The 16427-nt window shown below is 40.6% G+C and overlaps 1 protein-coding gene across 12 annotated transcripts in view; it reads right to left on the bottom strand.

The window, feature by feature from the left end:
* TCERG1 (transcription elongation regulator 1) overlaps positions 1 to 14411 on the bottom strand; it is a gene marked incomplete at both ends in the record, with an annotated part of 70591 nt that extends 56180 nt beyond the window's left edge. For 10 of the 12 annotated variants that reach the window (XM_080709570.1, XM_080709574.1, XM_080709575.1 and 7 more), the window contains 4 exons: positions 2614 to 3067; positions 4050 to 4202; positions 6239 to 6464; positions 14353 to 14411. In XM_080709570.1, the coding sequence (XP_080565696.1) occupies positions 2614 to 3067; positions 4050 to 4202; positions 6239 to 6464; positions 14353 to 14411 (892 nt within the window). The remainder of the gene's footprint in view (positions 1 to 2613; positions 3068 to 4049; positions 4203 to 6238; positions 6465 to 14352) is intronic. The other 2 variants (XM_080709572.1, XM_080709571.1) reach the window with 2 other exon arrangements.
* Between the last annotated feature and the right edge of the window lie 2016 nt (positions 14412 to 16427).

Here is a 16427-nt window from a genome sequence, read left to right as displayed (position 1 = left end):
AGTCATAAGAGGAAAAAGATAAAAGCAATCAAAGAATTAAATGGGAAAATGAGAGAAAAACACCTAACCTTTAGTGTGTAAATTCCAACTAACTTCATTTGTTAAAATAACTAGTAAAGCTCTAGAAAGACCTCAATATACCAATCTAATCTCAGATTTTAACTAAAAAAAATCAAGTGACTATATAGCCAATAGAGAAAATATTAAGACTAGTATAACACTTTATGATACTGAATTAACTGAAATAAAATAGATACCAAGAATATTCAGCACGAACATCAAAACTGATGTTTAAAGCAGTAAAAAGCCAGGCGTGGTGGTGCACACTTGTAATCCCAGCATTTGGGAGACTGAGACAAGAGGAACGCAGTTTGCAGACAGCCTCAGCTACTTAGTGAGACCCTGCCTCAGTGAGACCCTGTTTCAAAATAAAGAATTAAAAAACTAAGGCTGGGGATGTAGCTCAGAGGTAGAATGCCCTTGGGTTCCATCCCAGTACTGCAAATAAGTAAGTAAGTAAGTAAGTAAGTAAGTAAGTAAGTAAGTAAGTAAATAAATAAATAAATAAATAAATGCTGTAAAAAGAAGATGATTTTGCTATTCTGTTCTTAGAAGAAAGGCCTCCCAATCACTGAAGGGCAGCGCAAAAAATAGCAAATGGCATTTTTAATAGAATAGTTCATAATCACAAGACAGTTATTAGCTTAGTGACAGTGCTGATACAGGAACGGAGTAGATGTAACATGATTAAAATATCTGTATGACCACCGCCCTTGAAACAAAATGAAGTATAGCGATTTCTTCTTCATAATAAGGCAGGAAAGAAAATTTCAGTAACAAATGGAACTACATTTGATTTCATTAATACCCTTCTCCCATTAGTACCACTCCATAAACACTGGCAGTTTTCTGCCTGGCCACATTGGATTCAGAAGCATGAAGCCTATAAAAAGGTGAAGACCTCAACCAGGTAACCAGTGCACTGCTGCACTTCCATGTTCATCTCAGCTACAAAGAAAAACTTGTAAAGTACTCTGCCTTTTCTGTTTTGTACATTTCCCCTAGACTGTCTAAAAAATATTAAGTAGTCTAAAAGCTGTTGCCATGTTACATGTGTCTTCAGTTATTTCTTGTATCCATAAAATAAATTCAAATTTTAGTATTTTACCATTTAATTTCTCATAAACATATATGTATTTCTTACATACTAATAATTACCAAGCTCCTGACGCTATGGGGGGGGGGGGAGAGACACCTTTAAAATTTGTATTCATTATCCAGAGAGTAAAATAATACAAATTACAATCATCCCACCAGAAAAACTATGAGCCCTTAGTACCGCCTTACAACAATAATTAAGTCAATAAAATCATTACGTACTTTTGGGCTCAGTCTTAGCCTACTGAGTATGTAGCAATGTCAACATACAAAGAAGAATAAAGAATACTTCTCTTTGAGAATACCTCTCTGGTTATTTACAAACTCTTGCCTTTTTTTTTTAGAAAAGATCTAATCTTTGAACCTCTGTAACTTAATACTTAAAAATTCTCTTGCAGCCAGGCGTGGTGGCACATGCTTGTAATCCCTGCACTTGGGAGGATGAGACAAGAGGATCCCACAGATTGATTCAAAGCCAGCCCCAGCTACTTAGTGAGGCTCTCAGCAACTTAGTGAGACCCTGTTTCCAAATAAAATATAAAATAGGTCTTGGAGTATAGCCCAGAGGTAGAAAGCCCCTGGGTTGTTCCACCCCCAGTACCACCAAAAAAAAAAAAAAAAAAAAAATTCTCTTGCCTTTCTGACTGCCTCTATCATAAGTTTTCATTTCATCTACCTACATCCCCTTCTAGGACTGAGCACTGCTAAGAGATTACTGAAAAATACCTAAAAAGGTCTCCTGATTTCAAAACTACCCTAAAAACTACTGCCAGAAGAATCTTTCAGAACACTGCATTTAAACAGACCCCTGATGTTTGTCTCACCATTTGTCTGGTTCTTAAGCCCTTTCATATTCTGACCTCACTGTTATCCAGGCTATTCAACCAATATAAACCAACTCACCTCAGAAGTTTCCTGGTCATTCCATAAACATTAATCCTCATTACCTGATCTTTGTTCATACATGAAAATTATTTCCTTACTGCAAACATAGTCAAATCCTATTCCATATCCTTCACAATAAACCTCAATACCCATGTAATATACCCATTCATCTCTCTGTTAAGTCTTGCATCTTTTATTTTCACTGTATGATTCTGCATTATTATTCCATTTCCCATGTAGTACTCTTGCCTCCTCAATTAGAAAACTTTGAAACTCTGTAAGGTAGGGGTGAAGGATTAGGCTTATTTTGCAAATCCCAAAGCACTTGCCATTAGTGTTGGCCAAATAAGTGCTAATTGCACTTTTGCCACTTAACTTCATGAACTGACTTGAGCAAATATTTTTTTCTACTAATGTAGATTTCTGTTTTTCTCTAACAAAAAAGTTTAAACATAAAAACTGTTTTAAATAACATCAAGGATAATACCACAAACAGTAGGGTCATTTTAGAATGCAGTCCTTATTTTTCTCTACCCCCTAAATATAAACACATGCTAGGGTGGTACTCACTTGATACTGTCTGTGCAACTGAAGTGGCAGTTGTTGTGGTCGAAGTGGTAGAGGATGGGGTGGACGATGATGCCGAAGTGGACACTGCAGCTGCTGGGCTGCTGGTCGTAGGGGTGGAGGCTCCTACTGCTTGTGCTTGCGCCTGGGCCTGCGCCTGGGCCTGGGCTTGTGCCTGGGCCTGGGCCTGAGCTTGTGCCTGGGCTTGCGCCTGGGCCTGGGCCTGAGCCTGCGCTTGAGCTTGAGCCTGAGCCTGAGCCTGGGCCTGAGCCTGGGCCTGGGCCTGGGCCTGGGCCTGGGCCTGGGCCTGCGCTTGGGCTTGTGCTTGCGCATGGGCTTGAGCCTGAACCTGCGCTTGAGCTGCAAGCATAGGTGTCAGTTCTGACTGCTGAACAACCTTAACTCCATCTGGCTTAGTCCATGCAGATTCACGTGTCCGAGCATTGTAATAATAAACCTGCAGAAGAAGCAAAATTCACTGGTATCACAGAATCTGCCAACTATTATTAAAAATAATTAGTAACTATTTTATAATAAAAGGCACTTAAAAATAACCTAGAAAAGACAAAGTATACCAAAATAGGTTACTCATATTATAGGATTATAGGTACTCCCCACCCCAAGGTTTCTACAGTGAGTACACTGTATTTTCAACACATACACAAAAAACAAAAACCAGTGTTATATTTTGCGCAGAAAATTAACATAGCAGGCTCAAGCCTGCTATCTTTAGAAAGCCTTGCTTACAAAATTGGCCCTTGGCTAGAGTTTGACAACTTGAGATTTCTGGAGCCATCACCATTCTTCACTAACAATGGCTCACTATGCCTAAGCTGTTCTGCAAACCACAAAACCATGCAGCTTATACTGAACATCCACCTTCCTTCTAGAGATTGTGATCTGGGTATGCGTCAGAAAGATGGTGCATATGTAAGCAGCCCCAGTGAAAACCCTCAGGTGAGCTTCCTGGCAGAAGGCCCTTCACATGTGCCTCTGCAAAGGGAACCAAGCACATCCTGGGACTCCTCTGGAGAAGGTGCTTAGACACTGTGGTTTTCCTTCATACTTTGCCTATTGCCCTTTTTTCCCCTTGGTAGTTTTGCTTTGTGCCCTTTCACTATTAGTCTTAGCTATGACTACAACTACATGCTGAATCCTGCTAGCAAATCAACAAGCCTGAAAATGGTCTTGAGAATCTGTAACACATTATTTATACAAGCTACCAGAATCAAGGCAGGTTAGCACTTCAGGAAACCTTGTGACTGCACAGAAGTCTAAACCAGTTACTTTTCCTGGAGTTCTAACCCATCTCCTGCTTAACTGAGGATTCTTCTGAATCTTCTGAATCCTCAGTTGGTCTCAATCTGATAAAACTCAAGTTTTATTCTTTTGTCACCATGGGGTTAACAAGTTAATTGTGTTTTATGATTTTAACTTACCTTCCCATCTGGAGTTTTATTTTCAACCCATATCTCCTCAGTAGGAGGCAGTGCTGGAGTACCAGGAGCAGTCACAGGAGGCATTCCTGGTGGAAACATCATACCCGGAGGAGGAGGCATAGTTCCCATGGGTGGAGGCATAAAAGGTGGTCTCTGTTAATTCACAAGAACAATTATAGTCACTTATAATTACCTTATTTCCTTTAAATTTTCACTGAATCCTACACAAAATTAAAGCACTATAAGAAAAATGTTTTATGGTCTACTCAAATACCTCAATCAAAATTCACCTATTGTGTAAGAAAATTTCTCTGTAACAATAAAATGATTACTAAACAGACAAAAAAGAAATACATCAAAATACTAACATTAGTAAGATCTAGATTACATTATGATGGATGACTTTTGTGTTCCTTATACTTTATCTGCTTTTCATACACTGGGTTACTTTTAATAGAATTTATTTTTATACCCTATTTTAATACCAGGCACGCCAATGCCTTACAGTTCACCCACAACAAACAGTAACCAAGAGAAACATTATTCTACAAAATAACACAGCAATACCAGAAAGAAAAATTGTACAACTGAGCCTTCATTGTCTTTTTCTACAGGAAAAAAAAATTAGCTAGAAAAATATTTACATATCCTAGGTTCACTAATAATAAGGCTCACTTGGGAAGCTGAGACAGGAGGATCAACGGTTTGCGGACAGCCTCAGCTACTTAGGCCCTCAGCAACTTAGTGAGACCACTTCAAAATAAAGATTAAAAAATAGGGCTGGAGGGTGTAACTCAGGCTGAGGGGTGTAGCTCAGAGGTAGAATGCCCCTGGGTTCCATTCCTAGTACTGCAAAAAAAAAAAAAATAAGATTTTGAATAGAAATTTAAGATTTCTTCTGTGACCCATAAGTAATATTAAAATTCAATTGTCCAAAGCACATTCCAATGAATAATAGAAGTGAAAACTAGGCTACTAACATGAAACTAAAAAATGTATTTTTCTAAAAACATTTTCTTGGCTGGGTGTGGTGGTGCACACTTGTAATCCCCGCCCTTGGGAGGTGGAGATTACTTTTTTAAGTATAAAATAGGTCTGGGAGTGTAACCTGGAGGTAGAAGGGTTTCCAGGAACCCCAGTATCACCAATAAAATAAAATAAAATAAAATAAAATAAAGCCTTTTCTTGTTCATACTCATTTTTGCTGGATTGTTTATCTTTCGAGTATTAGCACACAGACCCCACAGATAAAATATTCCATAAAAATAAGTAGGTTTATCTCTTAAATGCACAAAGTACAAATTCACATGCAATAAGTTCTCAAAGTCACTAGATCAAAAAGACATCTTTTTCTAATCTTGAAGAATATATAAAACCATATCACTTGAACAGTAAATCACTTTTTCTAATTTTTAGTATAGTTCATTCTTAATTACTTGATCTAATAGAAAGCAGAAACCATTATGTTTACTTGGGTTTCAGAAATGTACAGGCTAAACTAAGAAAACATAAATGACAAAAAGAATACAATCCCAAAAGCAGACATTTGCAAGTTGATACCTCATTCCCTGCCCTCAATCAGACAATAAATAAGTCTAGCTACACTAGAGAGAAATATAAGTTTAAGCCTCAGGTTAAAATTTGAGAAAGATTTTATTGAAAGAAATTCCATAATAAATATTTTTCTAAAATAGAAATAACTTTTGTTCAGGGGAGAGGGAAAAAATTCAAGGTTTGTGCTTACAAAATCTGTTTTTACTTCCAGATTCTATCATAGGCATTTTTTCTGGGAAGAAAAATTACCCAGGAACACACACACATACTTTTACACCCATCGACAACATAAACCATTGAAAATAAGTTTCTTCCACTCAATACCTTAAGATTTCAAACTTCTTTTCTTATTAAGAGGATAGTCTACTAAAGAAAATCCACACAGCTAAGGTAAATAAGAACTACCCTACTTAGCCCTGGCATTACATATATACTTTTCCATCACCATCTAAATTCCTGTTCGGAATTTCTTACAAATTACTACAACCACAGGGAGAACAGCATATTAATATATGTCTCTTTTGTTTCCCTTTTCCTAGAAACTGAAACTACTTAAAATGCAAGTTTTTAAGGCAAAACCTATATATAATATTGATAATCATACCAACAAGAAATGGCAATTCTGTATCCTTTACCTGAAGGTGTGGAGGGCCCATAGGTGGAGGTATCCCTCCAGGAGGAGGCATTGGCGGCATGTTAGGATCAAAAGGAGGACGCCCAAAGGGGGGCCGAGGCGGTGGAGGGGGGCCTCGCATCATACCAAAAGGTGGAGGAGGTCGCATGAGAGGTGGTGGGCCTCGCATCACTGCATTTGGTGGGGGAGCAGGGCCTCGGAACCTCAAGGCCTGCTGTTGAGCCATCCTGGATAAAAAAGCAACAATTAAAATTCTCTTTCTCAGAATTACAAAGGAGTAGCTTTAATTATATGGAATTTACAAGGACCTTAAGTGCAAGTGGAGTTGGCAACTTTCACAGTAGAAGTTGAATCAGTGAGAATAACCAAAGGATGCGGAATCTCCGGGAAAATTTAAATGAGAAGAATATAGGGAAGGTCTTAAAATGTCTCCCAACATGCTTACAGTAATAAAAGAAACCACCACATAATAAGAAACCTGGCCAGGCATGGTGGTTCACACTTGTAATCCCAGCATTTGGGAGACTGAGACAGGAGGATCGCAGTTCACAGCCAGCCTCAACTACTTAGTGAGGCCCTCTGCAACTCAGTGAGACCCTGTCTCAAAATAAAGAATAAAAAATAGGGCTGGAGGTGTAGCTCAGAGGTAGAATGCCCCTGGGTTCCATCCCCAGTACTGGGGGGGAAAAAAAAATAGAAAATCTGGGCAATACTTTGACCAGACCATCAAAACTATTATCATCTAAGGATGACTGATGGATAATGTATGACTGGGAAGGACACATCACTTATTCCAGCAAAGAATGCACAACTTTGATCTAATAATTAGCAAATACTAGACAAATACAGAATGAAAAATGTTCTATTAAAGGAAGGGATGTTCTCCTAAAACATCAATGTTACACAGAAGACAAAGGAAGGCTGTGGAACTGTTCCAGATTACAGAAAGCTAAAGAGACATGATAACACAATACCAACTTTAGACTGAATTCTTTACTAAAGGGAAGAAATGCTATATAATGAATATTTTCAAATCAATTGACAATAAAATTGCATATGAAGTTGATAACTGGGCTAAATAGGTAAAAAAATCTCTATTCTTAGAAAGTACACACTAAAGTATTTAAGGACGAAAGGCCACAGCACATATCTAACCCATAAATGAATAGAAAAGAACACATATGCATGCAAATAATAAAGCAAAAAAAAGTAAAGTATTAACATTAACTATTCTATCTTACTCCTGCAACTTTTTTTAAGTGTTAAATTTTCCCTTCACTGGTCCTGCTGCACCCCTTACTCTGGCTAAACATTCCAGTGTTTTTTCCACGGTATTTAAGCAGGTGTTACCATAAATGACAATATTATCTAACTTTCCCAAATGCTTTTTTTTTTTTTTTTTTTTGGTGGTACTGGGGATGGAACGCAGGGGCCTTCTACCTCCGGGCTACACCCTTAGACCTATTTTATGTTTTATTTGGAAACAGGGTCTCTCTTAAGCCAGCTCAGGCTTCAAACTTGCCTGATCCTCCTGTCTCAGCCTCCCAAGCGCGGAGATTACAAGCGTGCACAACCACGCCCGGCACCAAATACTTTTTAAAAATTAATAATCCACCAGGCATGTTGACACACACTTGTAATCCCAAGTATTTAGGAGGCTGAGATAGGGGGATTGTAGATTTGAAGCCAGCCTCAACAACTTAGTGAGGCTATCAGTAACTTAATGAGACCTTGTTTCCAAATAAGAAATAAAATAGGTCTGGAGGTGTAGCCCAGAGATAGAAGGCCCTAGGATGCCATCCCCAAAAACCACAAACATGGAAGAAGAAGAAGAAGAAGCTGAAGAAGAAGAAGAAAAAAAAAAAATATATATATATATATATATATACATACACACACACACACCCCTCCTTTAAAGTGCGGACAATGTGCCGGGCGCGGTGGCACATGCTTGTAATCCCCGCGCTTGGGAGGCAGAGACAGGAGGATCGCGCAGGTTCGAAGCCAGCCGCGCGCGCTGGCTTAGGAGACCCTGTTTCCAAATAAAAATGTTAAAATAGGTCTGGGAGTATAGCCCGGAGGTAGAAGGGCTTCCAGGAACCCCAGTACCACCAAAAAAAAAAAAAAAAAAAAAAAGTGCTGACAATGTGCCACTGCCACTGGTAGTGCTCTAAGTTCTTTTCAAATATTAGTCATTTTAACAATCCTATGAGACAGACACTGTTATTAACCTCATTTTACAAATAAGATACCAGGGCACAGGGAAGTGAAGTAACTTACTCAAGGTACACAGCTGGTAAAGCCAGGATTCAAACACCAGGCAAATGGCTCTTAAACGCCATGGTGTTATATACGCCCCCTAGAGAATAGGAATTCTGTTCACTTGTATGTCCCCAGCACATGAGTAGGTCTAGACATAGTAAGGCTCAATAAATATTTGATGATTAAACCAATGAACACCTAGGTGGATAGTGTACCTAATCTACCATACAAATAGAATATATAAAGCGCTGGGGATGAAACCAAGGACAATCTACCTCTGAGCTATATCCCCAGCCCTATTTTTTAAGTATATTTTGAAACGGGGTCTCATTAAATTGCAGAGGGCCTCACTAAATTGCAAAAGCTGATCTAGAATCTGTGATTCTCCTACTTCAACCTCCAAATATTGAGATTACAAGTGTATGCCACCATGCCTGACTTAGGATATACAGAATTTTAATTATTTTTTCTCTAGCTGGGGACAATGGCACATGCCTGTAATCCCATCTACTCAGAAGGCTGAGGCACAGCCAGGCTTGGTGTTGCAAGCCTGTAATCACAGTACTTGGGAGGCTGAGACAGGAGGATTTCAGTTTCAAGAACAGCCTCAGCAAGTAGTGAGACTCTCAACCTGTTTCAAATAAAAATAAAGTAGAGCTAGGGGTGTGGCTGAGAGGTAGAAGGCCCCTGAGTTTAATCCCCAGTACTACAAAAAAAAAAAAAAAAAAAAAAAAAGGCTGAGGCAGGATTCCAAGTTCAAGGCCAGCCTGGGAAGCAAACAGCAATTCACGGTCTCAATCTGTCAGTCAATTTACAGAGCACCAATCGAAGGTTTCCCTGTAGCTACTATAAACTTATTGATTATACATGTAATTTACATTTCTATACTCAGGAGTAGATTAATAATAATATTCTTCACGTATATTTTTAAATAATCATTCTTAAATTCTCTCTTCACCAACCTAGGTTTTGTGCAACTTTCCTACATTTTTCAGTTTTCTGGTTAGGATTACTTTTTGAACTTTCTCTAAATTTTCCATTGTATCACAATTCTGACATATAAAAAAAATTTTTGTAATCCCTGCATTTGGGAGGCTGAGACAGGAGGATCACACAAGTTCAAAGCCAGCCTCAGCTTCTTAGTCAGGCTCTCAGCAACTTACTGAGACCTTGTTTCCAAATAAAATATAAAATAGGTCTGGGAGTACAGCCCAGAGGTAGAAAGCCTGTGGGTTCCACCCTCAGTACCACCAAAATATAAATAAATTAAAAATCCAATTAAAAAACTTTTAAAATAAGACCTGGAACTACTATACCAAGTATACTTAAACAAATTTGCAAATGATTCTATGCTCCAAAAGTTTTCTAGAAAATGTGAGTCAAAAAAGATGATTGCAAATAAAAATACAGATTGTATCAGAAAAATCAGGTCTTTTCCAAATCATATGCATCTCCAAAACACAGCCACTTTTACTTAAGGAATGTTTGAGCCTTTAGGAGAGATAAAAGGTAACCAAAGAAAAATAGCCTGTTTCAGTCTTGAGTTAATAATATACCTTAATATACCTTAAGCTTGGATTTCAATTCTTTTTCAAAAATGTACAATATTTCTTTCTTTAAAATTTCAGATTACAGTGCTGTAAGAGGAAATTATTAGTTTGACTAGATCCTTTCAAAAGTCTGCTACTAAAATAGTGACAAAATTCCTATCATTTCCTCCCAGACTAAAGTTGCCATTTTCTAATGTCCATTATGTGTAGAACATGGGCTTCATCACAATCACCTCAAAAGAACCTTCAATGAGAAAGCACTTAGAACTGCAACTGAGTGCTACGTAAGCATTGCTGTTAGTACAGTAACAGTATTGGTAATTAAATGATGAATTTTAGTATTAGCATTATTATTGTTACCTAGCTAACTATATATTATCAGGCCCCAAATAACGTAGCTCTTGTTAACCTTTCTAAAGACTAGTATTTGTGTGTGTGTGTGTGTGTGTGTGTGTGTGTGTGTGTGTGTATGGGGGAGGGAGAGGGGTTACCAGGGATTGAACTCAAGGGCATTCTACCTCTGAACTACACCCCTAGCCCTATATTATTTTTTATTTTGAAAACAGGACTTCACATTGCTGAGGCTAGTCAAAAACCTGCAATCCTTCTGTCTCAGCCTCCCAAGTACTGGGATTACAAGCATTTCTGATCATCAAATACTTCTAGTTCATCATCATTATTACTACTATTATTATTATTTTCTTTTGTGATGCTGGGGACTGAACCCAGGGACATTCTACCTCCAAGCTACACCCCCTAGCCTGATTTTTTATTCTGTGTGTGTGTGTGGGGGGGGTTACTAGGGATAAACCCAAGGGCCTTCTAATTCTGAGCGACACCCCCAGACCTATTTTATATTTTAGTTGGAAACAAGGTCTCACTAAGTTGCTAAGGCTGGCTTGGAACCTGTGCAATCCTCCTGTCTCAGCCTCCCAAGCACTGGATTACAAGTATGCATCACCACGCCCAGCTCAGTTCAATAAGTCGAAGCTTGTGTTTACAGTTCCCTGACTAACGTGTTCTTCCCAGATTTTTACATGACTGATGGCTACTTTTCATTATTCTGCCTCAGTTAAAGTATCACCTCAAACTGTTTCCCTACCTCTAGCTTCTCACAGCCTCTCTCTGGCTCATTACACAACATGAGTTTTCAATTATGATAAATAAAAGCTATGAAACAATCTTTCACTTGTTTATTTTTTTACACTAATATATGGTTCCCTTTAGTATACTGCTATACCACATTACTGTTTGACAATAATAGTAAAAACTGGGTACTTCTTATAAATTAAGGCAACTCACCAGTAGAAACACCAGGATATTCTTATTCTCCATTTTTAAAGGTGAGGAAATTTAAATCTGAAGTACCTTGTCATAAATATTAATAGGCAGCCGGGCATGGTGGTGCACATTTGTAATCCCAGCATTTGGGAGGCTGAGACAGGAAGATCTGGGTTCGCGGACAGCCTCAGCTACTACTTAGTGAGGTCCTTTGCAACTCAGTGAGACCCTGTTTCAAAATAAAGACTAAAAACATAGGGCCGGGGGTGTGGCTCAGATGTAAAATGCTCCTGGGTTCTATTCCCAGTACCTCAAAATATAGATAGATAGACAGGCAAAGGATCTATACACATAAGAATCTAAAAGTTACTTTAGTGGCCCTCAACAACCATAGAAGAATGGCATTTGAACCTCTGAATTGGAGATTTGCATTCCCACCTCTCACAACATTTTGGGGGGGAAAAAGCCTTCTCCCATAAATAGAAACACATGCAAAAAATTTCACAAGAACACAATAGAGATACAAGTTTACTTTTCTACAAGTATGACAGCCACATACGTGATCTTCCTAATGGGAAAACAAAACTGCAAATACTTTAATTAAAAGGCTAAAAATATAAAAATGCTACAAATATATGGAAGACAAATTATAGAAACTGAGTGAGGGAACCTAATTTTTTTTTTTTTTTTTTTTTTTTTTTGGGTGGTACTGGGGTTCCTGGAAGCCCTTCTACCTCCGGGCTACACTCCCAGACCTATTTTTATATTTTTATTTGGAAACAGGGTCTCCTAAGCCAGCGCAGGCGGCTGGCTTCAAACCTGCGCGATCCTCCTGTCTCTGCCTCCCAAGCACGGGAATTACAGGCCTGTGCCAACACGCCCAGCTGAGGGAACCTAATTTTAATGAGTAAATCCAGTGACTGTAAGTCATTTCATAACTGCAGGCTGATTTCCTCATTTAATGGGGTCCAGTTAGTTTAAAAATTTTTTTGTAAGCTGGGCATAGTGGTACAGGATTGTAATCCCAGTACTTGGAAGGCTGAGACAGGAGGATCACAGGTTCATGGCCAACACCAGCAATTTAGTGAGGCCCTCTGAAATTTGGCGAGACCCTGTTTCAAAATAGAAAATGGGTCTGGGGGGTGTAGCTCAGAGGTAGAATGCCCCTGGGTTCAATCCCCAGTAACACAACACACACACACATATATCCTTGAGGGCAAAGACCTTTTTTGATCTGGGCTTTACATGCTGCCAAGTAAATCATCTCTAAATTGCCTAACTTTGCTTATTTACTGCTCCTAAACTTATTTGCCAGGCATTATGATAAAACACACCACAAAATACAGGATACAAAACAAAGCCCCTACTTCTGACATCAAAGAAGCCACATAAGGCCGGGCGTGGTGGTGCACGCTTGTAATCCCCGCGCTTGGGAGGCAGAGACAGGAGGATCGCGCAGGTTCGAAGCCAGCCGCGCACGCTGGCTTAGGAGACCCTGTTTCCAAATAAAAATGTAAAAATAGGTCTGGGAGTGTAGCCCGGAGGTAGAGGGGCTTCCAGGAACCCCAGTACCACCAAAAAAAAAAAAAGAAGCCACATAAGGCTAATTTATAAATCATAGGGAAATGCTAAAATAAAGGCCTATACAAGCAACTTCTAACTTATGAGGTTAGGCTATAAGATATTTGCAAAAGGCCACCTAATTTAAAGCCCTACTTAGTGCAACAGTGTCTGGACTTGAAAGTAACCTTTTGAGATAAAAATCAAGAATATTTTTTCCATCACTAATAGCGTAACACTCCCCACAATGTACTTTGATCACTAACTACTGTAAAATACTTATGGGGATTTAAAGGATGAGACTCATCTCAGAAATAAGACAAAAATTTCATCTTGCCAAAGTGAGAATTTTTGTGTGTGACAATTCGGAACCTGACTTAATATACAACAACAATATACATTTCTTTAAGCAATTTCTCCCTTAAATCCTGGACAATGAGAGTCCTCAGAATCTACATTGCTGGGTTTTTTTTTTTTTTTAACTTCCAAATGCTGACAACAGCACAATTCCATTCAGAATGGAAACTAAATATCTGAAATGACATTTCTCATACAGAAAAAAAGTACCTATAAATATAAAGCATAGATCCTCTTATTTCCTCAAAACCCACCTACAAATTAGCTTTTCCCAAATCACTCTAACTTTATGAAATCTTAATTGCAAATTCCATAAGCATTGATGTTCCAGAGGAAGAGAGGTCACTGCTCTCTCCAGGGTAATGGCGTGAGTGGAGGGACAGAACACTGCGGATTGGGAATGCGAGTTTGGAGCCTAACTGCCAGGGTTCAGGCCACTTCCTGGAACCACAATTCCACCACTCGCCCCGGACCTCGACTCAGCCTGGAGGAGGCTCTTTCCTCCGGGGAGACGGGCGAGTAACTTAGCTGACAACGCCTCTCATCTGTGGCCTGCAAAGGAAGACAGCAACTAGTGCACGGAATGGTCTAAGAATGAAACGCGAGAACCCCGAATAAAGGGCTTCCTGGCACTCAGTAAGCTCCTTACGAACGGTGGCTGCCGTGCTTAATCTCAACGACGGGATAATAAGTAAAAACCATGTGAAAGAGAGGAAGAGAAGCCCCCCAAGTTAAGGCGAGGCGTGCGGGAGGGAGGCAGGTAACAAAGCGGCCGCGGGCCGGGCCGGGCGGCCTCGGAGGCCGGGCCGGCGGGGCGCCCGCCCGGGGCTGCACGCGGCTGAGGCGGGGCCCCAGGGCGGCGGCGGCGGAGCGGGGCGCGGGCCCCGAGGGCCGCAGGGGGCGCCCGGAGCGCCCGCAGGAGGCCGCGGCCCAGCCCCGGCCCGACTCTCATTCAAGCCACCTTCCCCTTCCCCCTCGCCAACCCATGCGGGCCCGGCCCGGGCCGCCGCGGGCCCGGCCCACCGCTCGCCCCGGGCCCCCGCGAGCCGACCCAGCCCCTGGGACTCCAGCGCGCCGAGAGGCGTGGGCAGGCAGCGTCCCTCACCTGAGCTCCCCCGGGTTGAATCTCTCACCGTCCCCCCCGTCCCCGCCACGTTCCGCCATTACACAGGGCCGCGTTCATCCACCCGCCGACCGGGCGTTCGCTATTGGTCAGGAGGATCGTCAATCCCAAGCGAGCAAAGCGGAGGTAGCTAAGAGCTATCGTGTGATTGGTGCAACTTTTCATCAATCGTGGAGCTAGGGGCGGCATCTGCATTACTATTGGGCAAAGGGCCCGCCGACTTTGAAAGCGGCATTGAGAGAGCCAGTTGATTGGTTGTTCGGAGGCTTTATGGGAAAAGAGACTGTGGCTGCGAGGAACAGCTGGCGCCCCCTCGCGGTAAGGAAAACCAGGTCCTCCCACGTTCGCCTCCGCCTGTGGTAGCCACGTGTCTGCCGGTTTCCACGAGTCAGATCTGGAGCCATATTGGCCACTAATTGCTCAGGCTGAGACCATTGGGTGAGCCAGTTAAAATCGACCTGGGTCACACCTAAACCAATCACAGTGGCTGTGGAACCAGGTATTTTCCAGCTTTACGGCAACTGGAACCTTAAGTCACCACTGGGCTTTGTAAGCTTGCTGTAAAATAATATATGATGAATTACAAGCATACCTCTCAATGACACTAAACAATTAGTTGTGGGCTAATGGGTATTATATAAGTTATAGCATTAAGAAAACTAAGTTGAAGAAGTAAAGCCTCTGCAATTCATGGCTTTAGAATTTCAACCTCAAAATGCAGTTGTCGTAAGATGCAAGTAAATAAATGCTGAAAACATAATACTAAGTGAAAGAAGCCCAACATAAAATGACACAGAGCGTATGATTGTATTTATACAAAATGTCCAGAGGAGGCAGATCACTCAAAAAAAAAAAAAAGTTTATTTTTGGAAATGTTCTGAGCCGACCATAGTGGTGCACTTTTGTAATCCCAGTACTTGGGAGGCTGAGACCAGATGATTGCAGGTTACGGCCAGCCTCAAGGTACTTTGTGAGGCTGTATTCCAAAAAAATAAAAACACTAAGAAAATAGGGCTAAGGGTGTAGCTCGGGGGTAGAATGTCCCTGGGTTCCATCTCCACTACCGCGAAAGAAGGAAGGAAGGATGGATGGAAGGAAGGGAGGGAGGGAGGGAGGAAGGGTAGGGAAGAAAATACAGGATTGGTGTAGTTCAGAGATGGAATGCTCCTAAGTGCAATCCCTAGAACTGCAAAAAAAAAAAAAGAAAAAGAAAAAAAGAAAATGTTCTGGAACATTTATTAGTGACAATAGTTGAACACTTTGTAAATATACCAAAACTCATCTAATTGTACACTTTAAACTGAACTTTAAGCTGGGCGGGGTGGCACATACTTGTAATCCCAGTACTTGGGAGGCTGAGACAGAACAATTGCAGGTTCACAGCCAGTCTCAGCTACTTAGTGAGGCCCTGTCTCAAAGAATTTTTAAAAAATAATAATAATAGGACTGGGGTGCAGCTCGGAAATAGAATATCCCTGGGTTCAATCTCCAGTACCACAAAAATAAATAAGTAAATAAATGAATAAATAAATAAACAACTTTATTCTATGTGAATTATATTTCAACAAAAAACACCATGCTGTTATAGGATGACCACCAGAGAAGACCACTCAGACTTAGTTTAAGCCGAATAGAAAGTCTTTATTATTACTGCAGCGTGTTTAGTCCTGAGTGCAGCCCCGATCCATTTCTCAGGGCTCCTTTTAAACATCAAAATTACAAGCTATGGAGTGAAGAGTTTAAGTTCCCATAGTTTCTTTTAGTGGGTGTGCAAGTCAAGCAGAAAGTACAGAAACCAGGAACAACGATGTACACTAGCGCAACAAGCCATGTTGGTCCCTTCTATTGTCCACCATTTGATTGTTTTAAGGATAGAAAGTTCCTAACTGCCTTAGTTTCTCTGCAGGTGCGAGCTAAGCAGGAGTTACAGAAGCCAAATGGGCAGTTATGCGTGACTAGCATGGTGAACTTTAGCTGATGAACTTTAGTGTCACCTAGGGTAACATCCGGTTACTGAAACTAAGGCCTAGGCTCAGTCTATCACAGTGCTATTTTTA

This window comes from Muscardinus avellanarius, assembly GCF_963383645.1.
Source record: "Muscardinus avellanarius genome assembly, chromosome: 1".
In the NCBI taxonomy this organism is placed as follows: Eukaryota; Metazoa; Chordata; class Mammalia; order Rodentia; family Gliridae; genus Muscardinus; species Muscardinus avellanarius.
Note: the sequence above shows the minus strand (reverse complement) of the source record. Positions and strands in the feature narration are given on the sequence as shown.